The sequence below is a fragment of the Dasypus novemcinctus genome, chromosome 31 (assembly GCF_030445035.2).
Source record: "Dasypus novemcinctus isolate mDasNov1 chromosome 31, mDasNov1.1.hap2, whole genome shotgun sequence".
Taxonomy (NCBI): domain Eukaryota; kingdom Metazoa; phylum Chordata; class Mammalia; order Cingulata; family Dasypodidae; genus Dasypus; species Dasypus novemcinctus.
The window spans coordinates 24,988,358-25,006,617 of NC_080703.1; the positions used below are offsets into that span (position 1 = coordinate 24,988,358).

The 18,260-nt window shown below is 38.2% G+C and overlaps 1 protein-coding gene across 1 annotated transcript in view; it reads left to right on the plus strand.

Moving 5' to 3' along the window:
* CMTM6 (CKLF like MARVEL transmembrane domain containing 6) overlaps positions 1-18,260 on the plus strand; it is a 21,169-nt gene continuing 2,909 nt past the window's right edge. Inside the window, exons 1-3 of the mRNA XM_004471110.5 lie at positions 1-280; positions 11,714-11,890; positions 15,369-15,467. Coding sequence (XP_004471167.1) covers positions 143-280; positions 11,714-11,890; positions 15,369-15,467 — 414 coding nt within the window. The 5' untranslated portion in view covers positions 1-142. The remainder of the gene's footprint in view (positions 281-11,713; positions 11,891-15,368; positions 15,468-18,260) is intronic.

Consider the following 18,260-nt stretch of genomic DNA (forward strand, 5'->3'; position numbering starts at 1 on the left):
GCGTGGCGAGGGCGGGCGGCGCCTCCAGGAAGCGGGGTGCGAGGCTCCGGAAGTGACGTCGGGCCGTGCAGTCCCGCGGCCTTCTGGAATCGCCCAGGTCCGACGCTGCAGCTGCGGCCGCGGAGCTCCCGGGCCCTGGGCGATGGAGAACGGCGAGGTGTACGGCCCCACCACCGAGGAGAACCCGGGCCCCGCTCGGGGCGCCCGGCGAGGCCTGGCCTCCTGCCTCTCCCTCGGTCGGCTCCCGTGGCAGCGGGGCGCGCTCAAAGGCTCGCAGCTGGTGAGTCCGCCGCCGGGCAGGGGGGTGGGCCGCGGAGACCCCGGGGTTGCTGCTTCTCCAGTAACTGGCCAGGAGGCGGCCGTTGCCCCAGCCCGGTTCCTTCCTTCAGCCCGGGGCGGAAGGCCTTCCCCCCCCTAGTCGCCCCCCGCCCCCCGGGGCTGCCCGCTCCGGAGCCCCCGACGGCGACCCAGCGCCCCCGAGCTTACGCGGCAGGGCCAGGAAATGCGTCGGAGGAGACTCCTGTCAGCCTCTCGAACTCATCCTCGTTGGGGACCTTCCCCTCTCCTCCCAGCTGGTAATCTGCGTTATCGCCCAGAGTGGCTCTCTGCAATTACCAAGTGCTTTTTGCTTATCTTTTCCCCCGATTCTTGCGGTTTTCCTGGTGCGAGTGCGTGGAGGCTAAACTTGGCGAGCGGTCTTCCGCTACCACGCACGGCCTTGAAGTGTGTCTGATAAAGGGACTGGAAAATGGTTATTATTTCTGAATGGGTCGTGTGTGTGTGTCTGAGATAGAAAGTGAAAGGGCATCCTTTTTTGTGTGAGTGCGCGTAGCAGAACTGGGGCATGGCATGCTTGCTTCTCTTTTCATTTCATGGAATTTCACTTTTGCTTGAGGCAGTTAAGGTGTCTTAAACCTCTTAGTGAAAATATCAAAACGGCTTTGAGATTTAAATGACAGTTGAGCTCTGGTGGCCTGTGTGGATCACAGTCGAGCAACACGTTTTCCACCAGAGGACCAGGGTGGGTACTGTAAGAATATAGCTCATCGGTTTCCTTGGGAAGAACCTAAAATTCTCAGAACTCGGATGATGAGAACGTAAATTCTTAGAACTCAGTTGACCTACTTTATTGAATAGAAAAACGGCAGTCAGAAACCTGGCACTACTTTTTAGCCAGCAAAGCAGTTACGTCCGGGGATGACTGGGAAATCACTTGGAGGCAAGTGACAGCGTGGCCTTCAGAACCGGAGAGGGTCTTCTCTCCATCTTCCCGGGGGGAGATGGCCTCCCACCTTTAGGCTCTTATCAGGCACCAGGGCCGCCTTCCTACCACTGCTTATTTGCACAAGGTGTTCCCTCCACGCAGAGTGTTCTTCCTTCGGATCTTCCTCCTGTCGGCTGTCACGTGACTTTCAGATAGCAGCTGTTTCTCTGCATTAGAACTAAAACGTTTCTACGTGAAGAGTAGAATTCTTTAGACCAGAAAAGTATTAGTGTTCATTCTTGCTCTCAAAAGATGATGTGTATTTGCTCTCCACTAAATGCCCTGTTTTCAGTTGCCTTTATTTTTCCTTTCTGAACAGAAAGTGGCAAAGCTAAAGTAAAATTTCGCCTTACCTTATTTATAGTTTAGTAGACTGTAATTCCATATCCTTGGAATAGAATGCAACTAGCAGTTTTGGGGATAGCTTTTTACTTGGATGTGGAGAAGAGGAGTGTTAATCCAGTACGTCCCAAAGAAGTAAATAAAAACTGTCATGCTGCCTGGGGCAACATGCAAGTTCGTTTTTGTTTTTGTTTTTGTTTTTTTGTTTCTTTTGTTTTTTGCTGTAATGCAGCTCTACCTTTACATCTTTCTTTAGGTGATTTTAGTTTTAAGATTAACTAGAATTGCAGAGTTCAAAAACACATTACATGAAACACATGTAATGGAGAAACTCACAGAAGATCCTTATCAGAAGATTAGGTGTATTTAACAAGGGACCTGCAAATCCCATGAGATTTTATTCACAATGTACGTTTATGTGTTTGGGTATTTTATTCGGGGTCCATAAATCTCACCAGATTCTAGAAAGAGTCCAAAAGAGAAAGGAACCCTGCTGTAGATCTTAAAAACCAGACACCTTGTACATGTGTCAGAGTCCTAGGAGGTTGAATTGGATTACCTCCGAGGTTCTTTCCTTTCCTGCGATTTTTTTTTCAAATCTCTGAGGGGCTGCATGGTGTGCTGTTAATAGAGCCAGATGCCAAGAGGTAAATAACAACCAGTAAACACAGAGGGAGGGGTTAGAGATAAAAGATCGTAACTTTTCTAAATCTTGGCTTGTACATGGCTCTGTCTACTATTTATTACTTTAATTCTGTCAAAGGCCGGTCCACAATATAAGCATCCTTAACTACCATCCACCCCCTTCTACCACTCAGCTAAGAATTCAACGTGCAAAGTCACTGGAATCCTAAAGATATGCCGTTTATCAGTTTATTCTATTCTTAGATTTGTTTTTAATGCCATTAATTTATTTTTTGTGCATTTTTTAAAGGTTGGGATTGAGATTTTGCAAACTAATTACTTGCTAATAAGCTGCAATTACCTAAATATTTGCAATATTCTCTCAACAAGCTCTACATTGTGTTTATGGTACCAGTTGAATGTCCTGATGGCTGTGCTCTACTATGATTCTAGTTTTTCAAGAAAGCAATTTTTTGTAGGATTCATCAGGGATTTCATTTCATTACGTTATAATAATGTTATTTTTGTGGCAAATACAAGTAATTTAGAAGTAATTTATCTAGTCTATAATAAGTGCTTTTTTTCATCACGTAAATTTGAAAATTGATATGTACTGAATTGAAATGCTCTGTTTTTTACCTTGAGGAAGATCCATAATGTCAGCAAATTAGATCTTTAAACACTTGGAAGAGTAAATGTTTGACTAAGGCAGGGGAGGCCTATCCTACTTCTTCAGACTGACAGATTTTTTTTTTTTCACTTGAACCTTTATGTAACTTTATAAGGTTTTTAATAAGTTCATTAATTCATAAATTGTAGAATTTTGTAGGTGGTCTTTTAATTAATGGCAATCATTAAAAAGTTCTTTATATAAAGAATCTGGTAGATGGTTAGAGACAGATGATGGAGGATTAGTATTTAATATAATATTAATTTTAAGGCAGCCTGAAATTTTAGAAAAGGTAGTGAAACTAAAATGGAGAGAGCTGTGGGTAATGCCATCTTTTAGTCACTCAGACTTCCCAAATATGTTGCTCCTAGCAAATTGTTTTTAATTTATGACTTATCAACAAAAAGGGAAATACATAAAATTAGGGCTATAACTTTTAAGAACCCAGTCTTACAGAAAAAGCCTACGCAAACTTTCTGCTCATAAAATGAACTCAATAGACCATGTTTTATGGTAGGGTCACATACTTGGTGAGTTTCAGGAGCCCTGGGATCTTGTCTGTGCCTGACTTATTTGTGACTTAGCCTGTCAGAAGCTTAATTTCATCATCTTTTCTTAAGAAGAGGGTGGGAGACTCTACTCCCAGGGCCTTCCCAACTGGAAAAGCTTGATAATTACCTTAATTATAGGTGGGTAATACTTAATGTTGTTAGAAGAAGCCACATTGGGCATATAGTTGTTAGGTACTTAATAGTCAGGACTTAATATTCAGTAAGCAGTATTATGATGACTTCATGCTATTGAGAGCATAATTGTTTACCGGAAAAAATTAATTGAGCTTTTTTTATCTATGGGTACGTTCGTCATTAACTTCTTATCTAATTCAGTGACCTTTTCCCTGCTCCATCCAATCCTTGACCAGTTTGGTATTTGAAGCTGGTTACTACCCATGTCTTGAAATTCTTTCTTCCCTCAACTTTCACTTTTTTTTCTTTTCTAACACACAAAAAAACAGTGACTTTACTAAAATAAAAAGAACACTCCCTCAAGACACACTGTCACTCTCCAGCATCCTAACAGTTTAGAATATGTTTACTTTTTAAGGGGCTTTCCTAAGATTCCTTTCATTTTTTTCTTTCCTTCTCACTCTTGCTCTTTCTCTCCCTCACTCTTTCTTTTAATTTTTAAATTTTTTAGGACTTCCCGTGACTTGTGCTGGTTGCTCTCTCCCTCCCCTCTTGCATCGTGGTATTCTGGCAGGCCTGGCCGGTCCTCCACTCCCTGCCGCCCCTGCCTTCTAACTTAACCAAACCAGATAGGGTTCCCTGTTGCCTCATCTAGAAGTCCAGTCTCTTTCCTGATCATCACGTGACTGCACCCAGCTCCGTAACCAGCTTTCTCTCACTCCTCGTCCAGTTAGGCCAGTTGCCTTGTTACTCCTTGGGCTTACCATATAAATTCTCGCCTTCGTGAATTGGTTCTTTATTCTCCCCCACCTGGAATGTCCCCTATCTGTGTGTCTCTTGGACCTTGTTTGAGTCCTGCTTTTCCACTTATTATTCTCCAACTGCTTTTACCCACAGGTGTATCTGAACATTTTCCTGAGATTTTCTGATTGTTTCTTGTATGTTGGGTTTTTTGCCCTGTACATAAAATGAATACTCAGTTAGGTAGCATAAAATACGATTTTGTTTTTTTTAAACAATATAAATGTTATTAAAAAAAATAATAACATCTTAGCAAATCTGTATTCAGTGTAACCAAAATAAACACCAAATTAAAAAATATACATCTCTTTCTGTGGGCAAGAAACAAGTGCATTTTTGGTCCCAATATTTTTTAATATATTATCTTTGTCCAAATAATGGCCAAGAAGATATTATGTATTAGATGTACAGAAACATAACTTTAAAACTTGTTTTTAAGTCTGTGGAAGAGTTTTTGCCAAATCTTTATGACTCACAGGCATTAAGATAATGTTAACAACGATAGTCCCAGGATAGAAGATATTAAAATGTTTAATGATCTGAATGATTGTCAAATTAAGAAGCCACTAATAGGAAGCTGTAAGAAATCTGTAGAGAATTATGAGAACTCTCTTGGAGTTTTCAGCAACCAAAAAAAACAAAAGTATTGAAGACAAATATATAAACTAGACATAACAAAATAGCCATCAATAAATCTGGAGAAGAATAACATTAAAATCAAGCTACCAAAATGAAATGAAATAAAATACTCAGTACTAGTATTGCTGAAAATTCCTAGGTTAATACTGGATGACAGTACAAATAACTGTGACTTTGGAATTGAATTTTTAGAAACTTGTTCCAAGAACGTGGAAGTAACTGCAGTTCCCTACACAACCAGAGCTTTTATATTCCTTGGATTCCTGCATGCTAGAGGAAGATTAAAGAGCAGTAGCCAAAATGATTAAACTGCAACTTGGATGTTGAAGCATTGATTTGATGGGCTTTCTGGTCAGAATCGGCCCTTAAGTTTAAGATCAAGAACCAGAGTGGAAGTGAATGTGGCTCAAGTGGTTGAATGCCTGCTTCCCACATGAGAGGTCCTAGGTTTGGTCCCTGGTGCCTCCTAAAAATAAAACAACAACAACAAGAAGCAAACAAATGAAAAAACCAACTCGGAGCCAGTGTGGCTCAGTGGTTGAGCACTGGCTTCCCACATACGAGGTCCTGGGTTCAATCCCTGGCCCTTACCTCAAAAAAAAAAAAAAAAAAAAACCAACAAAAAGAAAACAACAACAACAACCAAAACCCCCTGTGTAAGTTGTGCTCAATTTTGTTGGGCCTCGAGGTCATCTCTGGTCAAGTCAACATCAGTGTGATGGGAGGTTGGTAGCTAGGAAGGAAGTCACACCAGGGTTGATTTCTTGAGGCTGCAGCTTATAGGCGATCTCACAGTCAAATTACTCAGATTACCTGAAAAGAGAGAACAGGTATCCGTTGTGTCCATTGAAGGGGGACTCTTTCTAAGAGTACTCTGGACAGTTTTATGAAAATTCCATGTTGTTTCTGTATCTGAAAAATAAGACAAATAGAACAATGTAAAGAATGGGGATGATTTTGCTTTTTTGTTCTCTCTTTCCTCATATGTTGACTTTGTGCTCTGTTGTTATATATTCCTGTACATATTACAGTATGGGGTACTCATATTCAAATACATTTTACTTTGTACTAGATACTGTATAGTGGTGTGGGAGATTATAAAAGAAGGTTAGGGGAAATGGATGTGGCTTAAGCGATTCGCCTCCTGTCTACAAGAATGTCCAGGGTTCAATTCCTGGGACCTCCTAGTGAAGGCAAGCTGGCCTGCACGAAGTGCTCGCTCATGTGGAGAGCTGGCTCAACAAGGTGATGCAACAAAAAGAGACAGAGGAGAGACGGTAAGAGACGCAGCAGACCAGCCACAAGAGATTGAGCACCTCTTTCCCACTCTGGGAGGTCCCAGGATTGGTTCCTGGTGCTGCCTAAAGAGAAGACAAGCAAACACAGAAGACTACATGGCGAATGGACACAGCAGACAAATGAGGAGGGTGGGGTGGAGAAATCTTAAAAAAAAAAAATAGGTTAGTAGCATCAGAGATGGGAGATGGGAGAATTTCATATTGAATACAGCTTGTAGTGCTAACTTCTTCCCTTTGGGAATAGGACTTGATATTGTACCCCCAAAGTTTCTCGTAATGTCTGTGCAGAACCTGCCTCTTGATACTGCTCTGAAGATCAAGGAATTAACGACTGCTGTTAGATAAATTTGGAGCAGGGCTTTTAATGACTTGAAACGGGCTACTTCTGGATGAGCTGGATCCGCCCCTTTCTTACTGAGATTAGACTAGTAGTCCTTTCCAGTCTGAATAAGTTTTATTTTTTTCTTACGTTTTGAATAAGGTTTTATTGTCATGTAGCATTTCCAAATGAGTGTACCTGATAACCTAATTATTGTAATGAAAATTGTTCAAGATCAACTACTGTCAAATTTTACTGTTGTAGACTGATATCTTCTCAGAGTTAATTGAGTCTTACTACTTCAAATGTATTTTGCAAATTTCTTGAGAAATTCCATAGAACATGAACATGATTTAACAGAAGCAAGAATAAAGGAAACGAAATATTAGACATTTAGTATTTTATTATACTAAAGTCATGTAAAAACTCATTCTGTAATTATATTTGCAGGAGAATAAGGAAGTTACCTTTACACAGTGACCTTCTGGGATTTTTCTTGGTGTGTCACTTTATATCCTATGTTCTAAAGATGAGAAGTCTCACCTAACATTTTCCTGCAGGAATTGTGTGGTATATGCTGGGCTATTTTATGCCACACTAACATACAGGAAATCATAGCAATAGGCTCTTTTCATCATTAAATAGATTCTTTGCAGTTGTGGGGATACTGAATTTTGTATTCAATAGGAGTGTGAAGTAAAGGTTTACTTAGAAGCGTAGATACCAATGTAGATTCAATCTTTAAAATTAAATAGTGATAATAATAATAGATTGACAGGAAATTGTAAAAGAAATGTACAGGGAGGTCCTGCACACTCATTAGTGTTTGTGAATGTGTATAGTTCTATGCAGTGTTATCACATATATATCTGTGCGATCACCAACACAGTCACCACAGGGCAAGCACTGATTTGTTCTCCATCTCTGTCACTTTTATTTCAAGAAAATGATATAAATGAAACATACAGCATGTAACTTTTTTTTTCCTTTTCACTCTGTATAATGTCTGGAGATTCATCTAGTTTGTTGTGTAAATTGTTTCTTTGTTATTACTGAGTAGTTTTCCATGGTATGGATATCCCATAGTTGTTTTTTAACTGTTCATCCATTAGAGGACATCTGAATTGTTTCCCTTTTTGGCCTATTAATACAATTATGAACATTCACATATCAGTTTTTGCATGAACCATAAGTGTTCATTTCTCTGGGATAAATGCCCAAGAGTACAGTTGCTGGGTCATATGGTAATTCATGTTTAGTTTTTTTTCAAAACTGCCAAACAGTTTTTCAGAGGCTGTGCCATTGACCTCTTTTTAATGAGAATGTTTTGTAGGGTTAAATGTTTGCTATATACTATGAAATATATCTGCTAATTTTGGTAGCAATCATGTCACCATTATTGTATCTAGTTGCTTCTACAGGCTTGGCTTGGGCGAGATGGCTTTTTAGGTTTTGACTCGGTCACCAGTTGTTTTGGTAAATTTACTTTTCAGAAAGAAACTCCCTTAGCTTCCACAAAACCCAGAAACTGCCCAAGTGGACCGTTCTTCTCTCTCTCCCCTCTTATTTCTAGAGTAGAGTCAGCCCTGTATCTGAATTCTGTCTTTAGAGCTCACTCTATTCCTTTAGACCCAACCAATTTTATTGTTTTTTGGCAAAGCACTTAAACATACTTAGTTTTTCCCAGGTTCAGATTCCCTTCCCTTTGCCTCACCCACTACTGCGCTATGTGGTCACTCTCTTGCAACTGTACTTCTTTTTTTTTTTCTCCCCCTCCTTGTGTTTTTGCTGTCTGTCCATTCGCTGTGTGATCTTCTGTATCTGTTTCTCTTTTTGTCTTCTCTTTCTCCTCTAGGATTCATCAGGATTCGATCCTGGGGACCTCTGATGTGGAGAGGTTCCTAGTCGATTGTGTCACCTCAGTTCCTGGTTTCTGCTGCACTTCACTTTGAGTCTCCCCTTCATCTCTCCTTTGTTGCATCATCGTCTTGTTGCATGACTCACTTGCATGGGTACTGGCTTATTGAGCAGGGACTCAGCTTGCCCACCACATGGGTACTGCTTGCAATGCAAGCACTCATACGGGCACCTGGCTCACCATGTGGGCACTCGGCTCACCACATGGGCACTCAGCTCACCACATAGGTACTCGGCTCACCATGTGGGCACTCGGCTCACCACGCGGGTACTAACTTGCCTCGCTGGTACTGGCTCGCTGTGCAGGCACGCTTTCTCTTCTTTTTCACCAGGAGTTCCCAAGGATCGAACCCAGGTCCTTCTATATGGTAGGTGGAGGCCTTATCACTTGAGCCATGTCCACTTCCCACAGCTGTTCTTCTGGACTGTGCTCTCTATTCTACCGCCTCTTCTTCCCATCACTTCCCCATGCACACTGCTGTAATTCGCTTCCCGTACTTTAATCTGACCATACTGAAATTGTCTTGCTGGCATTACCAGTGACCTTCTTGTAGCCCAGTCTAACTAATGCAGTGTTCCAAAGTTTTTATTTGACCTCTAAGTACATTAATTAATTAGTATATTTGGCACTGTTGATTATTCTCTGTAGAAATATTTTTTTTCTCGGTCATCTACCCCTGGACTGCTGATCTTCATTGCCCTTTACTGGTGTTTCCCCCCTGCTTATCCCTAAAATCTTGGTATTCCTCAGAGGTCTGTATTGTCCCACTTTTCTCCTCCTAGGTTATCTCATCCTGTCATTTGGCAGACTCCCACCTCGTTATCTCCGTCTCATACCTCTCTCCTGAGTTCCAGATCCACATATATATCCATTTGCCTCCTAGACATCTCAGCTTAATCCCAGGCTTCTCATACACAGAGTCACAGAGTCTTTAAAACAGAATTTATTTTCTCCCCAGCACCCTTACCTCGTAAAAAATGAAGAAACCCTTGATGCTTATTTCTTCAGAGATTCCAGTATATTAATACTTCATATTAACAGTAGTGGTGGGAAGTGGCTGTGGTTCAAGCGACTGAACTGCCTACCACTTGGGAGGTCCAGGTTCTGTTCCTGGTGCCTTCTGAAGAAGACAGTGAGATGGTGTGACGGGCAGGCACAGCAAGCTGATGCAACAAAAGATAAAAGAAGAAAAATGTAGTGAGAGACACAGCAAAGCAGGGAGTGGAGGTTACCAGTGCCTCCTAAAGAGGATGAGTAAGGTGGCGAGCTGGTGCGATGGGCAGGCATGGCAAGCTGAGGCAACAAAATGATGCAACAAGATACACAAGAAGAAAAAACACAATGAGAGACAAAACAAAGCAGGGAACGGTAGTGACTGAGACGATTAGGTGTCTCCCTCCCACATTGGAGGTCCTGGGTTTGGTTCCCGGTGCCTCCTGAAGAATCAGGGAAGCTGAACAGACACAGCAAGTGCAAACAATGAAGGGGTGGGGAGAAATAAATAAAATAAATCTGAAAAAAGAAACAACAGTGGGAGTGCTGTGCAACCCTCAGGTTTGAGTTAACCAGCATCTGCATCCACTGTGCAGAGCATACTGACTTGTTCCTAGGTATTGTGCACCAGTCGGTGCTTAAACCAGTGTATGCTAGATACATGTTTTATAGCTAAACTTTTTATTTTGAAATAATTTCAGACTTACTGGAAACTTGCAAAAAGCAGCACAGAAATAAAACACCAAACTCCAATGTACCCCCATCCAGACACCTAAATTTACCAACTATTAGCATTTTACTACCTTTGTTCTCCCTTCTGTTCTCTCCCCTCCCCTCTCTTCCCCTCCCTTTCTTTCCCCTCTCTTCCTCTTTTCTCTCAGCTCCCTTTCCCCTTCCCCATTCCCCCTCCCCTTCTCCTTCCCAGTTCATGTATATTTCCTGAGTACAAGGACATTCGCTTATATACACCTTATGTATAGCTATAAAGCTCAAGAAATGAAACATTGATATAGAGCATACTGTGTATATTCTAATTTTTTTCAGTTCCAATAATGTTCTTTGGGCATTTTCTCCTCCATCATTATTAGACCTGATCCAGGATCATGAATTGTATTTAATTGTCATTGTTTATTTAGTCACTTTTTTTTTTTACTTGTGTGAACATAGACACAACATAAAATTTCCCATCTCAACCATTCTGTATAGTTAAACAGTTAAATATTACACAAACTAAAATTGAATGTGAAAAGGGATTGTTTCTATGAAAACTAAATGGAAAATTTTGGAAAGACGAAGGTAAGACGCTAAAATATTTCCTGTGGAATTAAATTAGAGTAAGACAACTGTAGAAGGTTTGTAAAACTAGTTCAACTTTAGAAGATCCTATATACTGCTTCTTATGCGTCCAAGATCTTGCTCCACTTTAAATAATGTCATTGTGGAAGTGGTAGGCCGTGAATTATGAACATTGTTAGTGCAGAAAAGATGATGTGGAATTCTAATCAGTAGACTCATGCAAAAAGAAAGGGCCTTGGCCCCACATGGAAACATAAGTGAATAAATGTGCATTTTTGTTTTAACTTAAAATGTTTAAGGCACATGTGTATTGTCTCCCACTTGAATTGTACTCCTCCCATTTGATAAGGACTTTCACTGCATTTCTCAGTAATTAACCATTCTTCATTCCTACTGCCTGGTCGCTTTCCCCCTGATTTTCTTTGTAAGCTTCCCAACTGGATGTCTGCCCTGACTTTACCCTACCTTTGGTCCCTTCTGCATGCTGTAGCTAGCAAGAACTGCTAAAAGCATAAACCTGATCATGTAATGCTTTGACTTAAAAACCCTTAGAATCTAGACTCCTTGAACTACTTAATGAAGACCTTAAGATCTGGCCTCTCCTTACCCCTCTAGTTCCATTTAACAGTTTTTGTGTTGCCACCCCCTTCCCTTCGACTCTGTACTTCAGCCATGCTGACTTGCTTTCAGCTCAGTCAGGGTTAGCGGGGGTCTGGGAGGGGAGTGGGCTGAAGCGCCATGCTTTTCCAGTAATCTTGTTTGCTGTGGTCTCTACTTCACACATACTTGAATGAGCAGGTGGTATTTTCTAAATACTGTAGATTTCCCTGAAAAATACATAAAACGCTTTGTTTCTTTTGTAGTTGCTGTCTCTGCTGGCCTTTATCTGTGAAGAAGTTGTATCACAGTGTACTTTGTGTGGAGGACTTTACTTTTTTGAATTTGTAAGCTGCAGTGCCTTTCTTCTAAGTCTCCTTATACTGGTTGTGTATTGTACTCCAGTTTATGAGAAAGTTGATGACGACAAAGTAAAATCATCGGTAAGCATTGAAAAATGTATCCCTATATAAAGAGCATCACTGTTTTGTAATCTTGTGTAGTTTTATTATTCAAAGTAGTAATGCTTTCAAAACAGCAACATGAAAAGACATTATCCATTGTTCCATTTCTGCCTCCAGTCTACTCCATTTTTCCTGCCAAATGATAAAGGGATGATAGAGAGGGAAAGTGAGATTAGAATTAGAGATGGACAGACACTGCCAAAAGTTTGCAACTGATAGGTTAATCTAATCACATTGGATTTTTTTAAAAGCTTTTGATTTCTCACATTTCAGAGTATTGCTTATTAGTTAGGCAGTTATTCCTTGTGCATCTATTATGTGCTAGGCATCTTTGATGCTAGATAGAGTAATGAACTACTGTGAGATATTTCTGGAGCATTTAAATAAAACAGCATGTAAATCTACCTATATTTTATTTTGATTTTATTTAAAGAAATGTTGTCCATATGTGAATTTGTTGAAGTCGTTCTTTAGAAATTGCCCTTGTAATAAAAAGATACATGGAAGTTTTATTTTCACCAATTAGAGATGCTACATTTTAAAGACTTAGTCTGCTGACCCTGAACTTCTATTTGAGTATATTTTGGATTTGTAGGATGACAGATGCAATAATACACATCGGTACAAAATTTAAGAAAGTGAAGAATTAAGTAATTCAATAGCATTTGAGTGTCAGTGACACTTGTGAAGAATTGTACATGTCAGGAAAGAACTCGTATCTCAGAAAGAATGAAAATTAATATTTTAATTATTAAGTACAGGAGATAATAGTATAAAAACAAAGTGGTAAGATTCTATTTTAAATTAATGAGAAGCAAGCATTGGGTCTTATATTGATTATACACCTCAGATATTCCCTTTTTTTTGGTATACCCTTTGTACCTTTTTAATTTTGTGCTGTGGTAATCTATTTTTATTTAAAAATTATTTTCAGTTGAAAAATGAGAAATAAAAAGTTGATGCCAAACAGTTAAATAAAATAACTTGGAAAGCAAGCAACGTGACTCAAATCCATCAAGTATTTGGTAATTCTTGGAGAAGCACACAGCTCTTGGTATGGCCAATGTATGGCCCTTGCCTTAGCATGACTGATAACAGCTTCTGCTAATGCATGGTGCATGCTTTTTATGCTCTGATTTAGAATCCTCACACCTTAGAAGGGTACTGCCCCGTTTTTCTGCTGAAGAAACAGGCTCAAGGTGGTTAAGTAACTTGTCCAAAAGTATACTTTTCTAGGATGAAACTAAACTGAGATTTGAACCCAGGAAAGCCCTTCCACTCTGCATTCTACCCTGCGGCTTAAGCAGAATAGCGATAGTACAAATGCCCTAGCATTTTAGCACACATCATCACTATTAGAGTCTCCGTATAATGGTGACAATAAACAACAGGACTCATTTAATTTTATGAAATATGTATTAAGAGACTGCAGATAATACCTTAAAATGTTGTTAACTTCCTTTTTACAGAGGAGTATGCTATAAGATCTGGACAAGGGAAAATCTAGTGTCGGAGCTGTTGATTTGTAGTTTTAATGTATAAATTTATATTTTAAATATTAAAAGTTGAAAGCATTTACTCATTTCTTAACTCTCAACAGCAAACAAACAGTATCACTATCCATACAAGTATTTTTAGAAATATTTATTTTATTTAAATTTAAATGCTATATCTGAAGTATTTAAGAACATTGGTCTTTTTGTCAAGAAATACTGTTGTAATATTATCCAGTTAGTGCAATGGTCTAAAACGGAATGGAAAACATTTATTACATCAAATGTGAATATTTAAAGTTTTTGTAGAATCAGTATTTTAAAATACTGAAAAAAAAATCAATTACTCACTTCCCTCTAACCTAAGACAACTGTTGTAAATATTTTGTTGTATTTCACTCTAGACTTTTCTTTCTATTCCTAGGTGATTTAAAAAATGTAAAATAGTCGTACTCATAGTATATATAGTCTCCTGTTCTACCTAACATCATAAGGATTTTGTGTTTGCTTGCCTGGTTTGAAAATCACTTACTGTCTGTATTTTAGTATAAATTAAATACTTTTTCATGCAGAAGAGATTTTCAGTTTTAGAGAAAATGTTTTACATGTGTTGTTGTATTAGCTGTGGCATCCAGAGGAATAATAGTCTTTTTGAAGAGTCTTTTCTATCCTATGCTATCATCTCTCAGATTCTATTAAGAATAACAGTAGTAAACATTTATGGGACATTTACTCTTTTGCCTGTCAGTGATTTAAGCACTGCCATAGATTAATCTTTAGAATTGTTTTCTGAAGTAGATACAGTTATTATCCCCATTTTGCAGGCAAGCGAATGGAGACACAGAGAAGTTAAGTAAACAGGTTCACTGTCACAAAGCTAGGAAGTGGTGAAATTGGGATTTGAACTTAGTCTGACTCTAGAACTCATGTTTATTGAGCACTGCATTATTCTTTCCCAAAATGATGTCTTGTTTAATGTACTCCAAATATTAGTAAATAGAGTTTTGTATTTGTGTCTAGCAGATTTGAAATACTATTCAAAGAAATAAAAAATAAGTACTGTAGAAAGTACTGTATACAACACCTCTTTTAGAAGCAAAGAGAAAACTTTAAATTTTTTTATAAATGATACGTGAATAATTGGCAATATAGGAATTTTATGTTGGATCGTTTTATTGATATTAGATTTAGTGGAGATTGCGTTTCAGAAAACTCAAGAAGTAGCAGACTTAAAACCCTTTGGAGTGGCTGTCGTTTTACCAGTTTCTCCCTTTGAATCAAGTATGCATGTCAAGCACTGTTGACAAATGTATGAGAACCTTATGCGATAGTGCATGAGAAAGCACTTTGAAACCCATGAAAGCGCTGTATTGTTGTAGTTGCATTATGATGAGATCTGGAAGCTTTTATGCAGTAGATAAGCTCACCATATAAGCTCATTTTGGATTACTCACTAGGAACAGTTAAAGGCAGTATATTATTCCAGAGGCAGGGCTTAAGTGTAAAAAAACACACTGTTGGAAAAATTTTATTTAGTTAATGATGATTTGTTCCTTTGATTCTTTTTTGCAGCGCTTTTAAAGCACTGAAGTACCCCCAAAGATGCCATCCTAGCATAGAGTATTTTGATAGGAAGTAAGATAGAATTGTAATAAATCTTTTGATAATTTTAATAGGTACTAGAGAAAAAAGGGGTAACACCCATAGCATTTTATTAAAAGATTACCTTGTGATATACCGCTGAATATGCCCAGTCCAAAGTTTGTATAGTATTCCTTTATAGAATATTTACCGAATGTCCAGCTCATTGATAAGTTAGAAGTTCAAGTATGAAATATGTAAGTTTGGATTGCATCAAGGAAAAAAGAGTAAATCACTAAAGGTTTTAAAAAGTAAATTAAAATATTTGTTGTTTCCACTAACCTAACCATCTTGCATTCTTTGTGTTTTATATGTATATTTAGGATTTTTATATTACCTGTGGAACAGGATGTGTGTTCTTGTTGGCATCCATCATTTTTGTTGCCACACATGATAAGACCTCTGCTGAAATTGCTGCAATTGTAAGTACTTTGTATTTTCATCTTTGCTTTATTTTTGTTCCCTCAGAAATACAGGAATTTGGAAAGTACTTGACAAGTTACACAATATGGGAGAGTAGTTTGTCTTTTACCCTATTTTTTACTGTAATTATTTTGAATAAAATACCTAAAATCCACGAAATATGAAAGCCTTAAAAACCTAGAACCTGTTTTTTTATTTCAATTGAGTTGTTAACAAAAATTCATTTATTACATATATGAGCATGTTACTGAAAAAGGAAGTAGTAAAATTGATTTTATTATCCTAGTATTCCTCTACTTTTCAGTTCAGCAAAAAACCTACATGTCAGGTACTATTTTAGGTGTAGAGGACATACAGGAGAAATGGTTAAAAGGTGCAGCCTAATAAAGGAGATAGATTGGTACAAATTGTAGAAGTTGGTCTGGACTATCCTGAATCTTACTATGGTGCTTTGCTCTGAGGTGTTTCAGCCAATCAACAGCAACAAAAAAATACCCTTGGGCCAACAGAGGGACAAATGAAAATAAGATCCATGTTTTTTATCAAAATCCTTGGGCCAGATATTGTTTTGGAACTCAGAATATTCTGGATTTTAGAAAGGTGGTACTGTCCATATTATTGTATTATATGTATTACCCTGAAAGGGCTAGGACAGAACCCTGTAATATAATAGATTAATATTTCCAAAGCAAAACACATGAATATTCATTGTAAAAGGGATCAAAGTAAAGATTGTAAATAGTGTTTTCTCATGTCACGTTTGAACCAAGTGAATTATGAAAACTGTTTCTGGAGCTTTTTGGTTTTCAGAATTGCAAAATGGATCTGAATTGGTACCAGCATTGTGAATTTTAACAACTAACCACCGGGTAACAAATCCTTTTGTAAGTCAGCTGGTTTCTAATGAACACTTTGTTCTTAACAAAACTAAAGCTGTAATTAATTGAGTGTTAGCTAAGAAATCATTAAAAGTACTTTTTGTGATGGAACAAGCAAACAGCATTCAGAGAATTACATGGCATGGTTATAATATTTTTTATCTACCTATTTAAGTGTGACCACAGTTTCTTAGTGCTTAGATGTGTAAAACAAAACATTGAAATAAAATTAATGCTGAACCTTGCCTCATTCTAGCAATACATAATATTTATCCATGGATACATGAACCAATTGAGAAAATCCAGGATAAAGGTCTCATGGTTATTCAGTTTATAAATATATTTTAGTTGCAGAAGAGTTTACTAGGATGATCATAAAATACTTCCAAGTATAGAAATGTTCTATAGGGGAAGTGTAATGAAAATGAGGAAATTGAGGTCACAGAGAGAAAGCATGGCATTTGGGAATGGATGTGGCTCAAGTGGTTAAGCTCCCGCCTCCCATATGGAAGGTCCCAGGTTCAGTTCCTGATAAAACAAAAACAACAAGCAAAACAAAAGGGGTAAAAAAAAAACAACTCAGGGAAGCCAGTGTGGCTCAGTGGTTGAGCACCAGCTTCCCACATGTGAGGTCCCAGGTTCAATCCCCAGCCCCCAGTACCTCAAAACAAACAAAAAAAGCATGGCATTAAATTTCTGGCTTTTAAAAGGCTTATTTATTTATTTTAAATAGATGATGTGTTAGGTTTTACAGCACTTAGATTTCATTGGATGTATTTTAGTTACTAGTAGTTTAAAAATTAATATGCTGGAAGTTGTATTTTGGAATTACTTAAATTATGAAAAATTTTATAGACTTAAATGGGGGAGGGAGTTATTATTTTTGGAAAAAATCTTAGGAGTTATGTAAACAACAGAGCTGAAAGATTGTTGGAGTAGATGGCATGGAGAGCCTTGCATGGACTGGCACTCTGAGGTGGTAGGGGATGATTTCACAGACAAGGTGACATCTGGTCTGTATTTGAAATATTTTAAGAAGTTTGCCAGATAAATAAAGGATCAAACCAAAATAAAGACTCCAGAGGAGAGAAGAGATTTGGGTTTTGGAAAGGGGTGGCAATAAATAAACTGGGTGTGTTAAGGACATGCTGGTGAATATTAATGAATTAATGAGTTTGCTTTATAGTGAAATGAAGCAGAATGCATGTTCTTTAGGGTGGAGGGATTGGGAAAGGGAAGAATCAAGAGACTAACAGACTTCAATGGAATGTTTTTAAAATCATGGACTGTTAGAGTTGGAAGGGACTTTAGCCGTCACGTAGATTGTTTTTCTTCTATAGCTCCATTTCCTTAAGCATTTTGCTAGTGAAAAAGCTCATTTTGAGCCGTAATCGTCTTTTTCTGGTCAGAATTCTCAGAACATTTGCTCATATGTTAAAATAACACAATGAGGAAGTGATTTAAGGAAGAGGAAGTAGGTGGTGTCATCATGTTGCTGTGTCATTATAATGTGACATTTAACTGCGAAATATTTTTTAAAAATAATTTAACATAATATCTTCAAAATAGAACTTGTTTGGTTATTAACTTTTTTCCATTTTCATCTAGGCTCAGCCACCTACTTAAATATTTCTTGGGTCACATCTATGGGTCATTCACTAACAATCCTGTGTTTTTTATCATTTTATAGGATTTTAACTTTTCAGCTGTTAGCCTTGTTCAGCAGAACTTTGACTAATAGTCCTTATCCTGGAAATTTTTTTGCAACATTTGCTCTATTTCTTTGGTGAGCTAAAAAAAATTGTATAGCCAAAGAGTTGAGTAGAATGTGAAACTGATGAATCATCTTGTTTGCATGAAGCACTCTCAGGGCTAAATAGCAAGCGTGAGATTATATTCCAGAACTCCTCATTT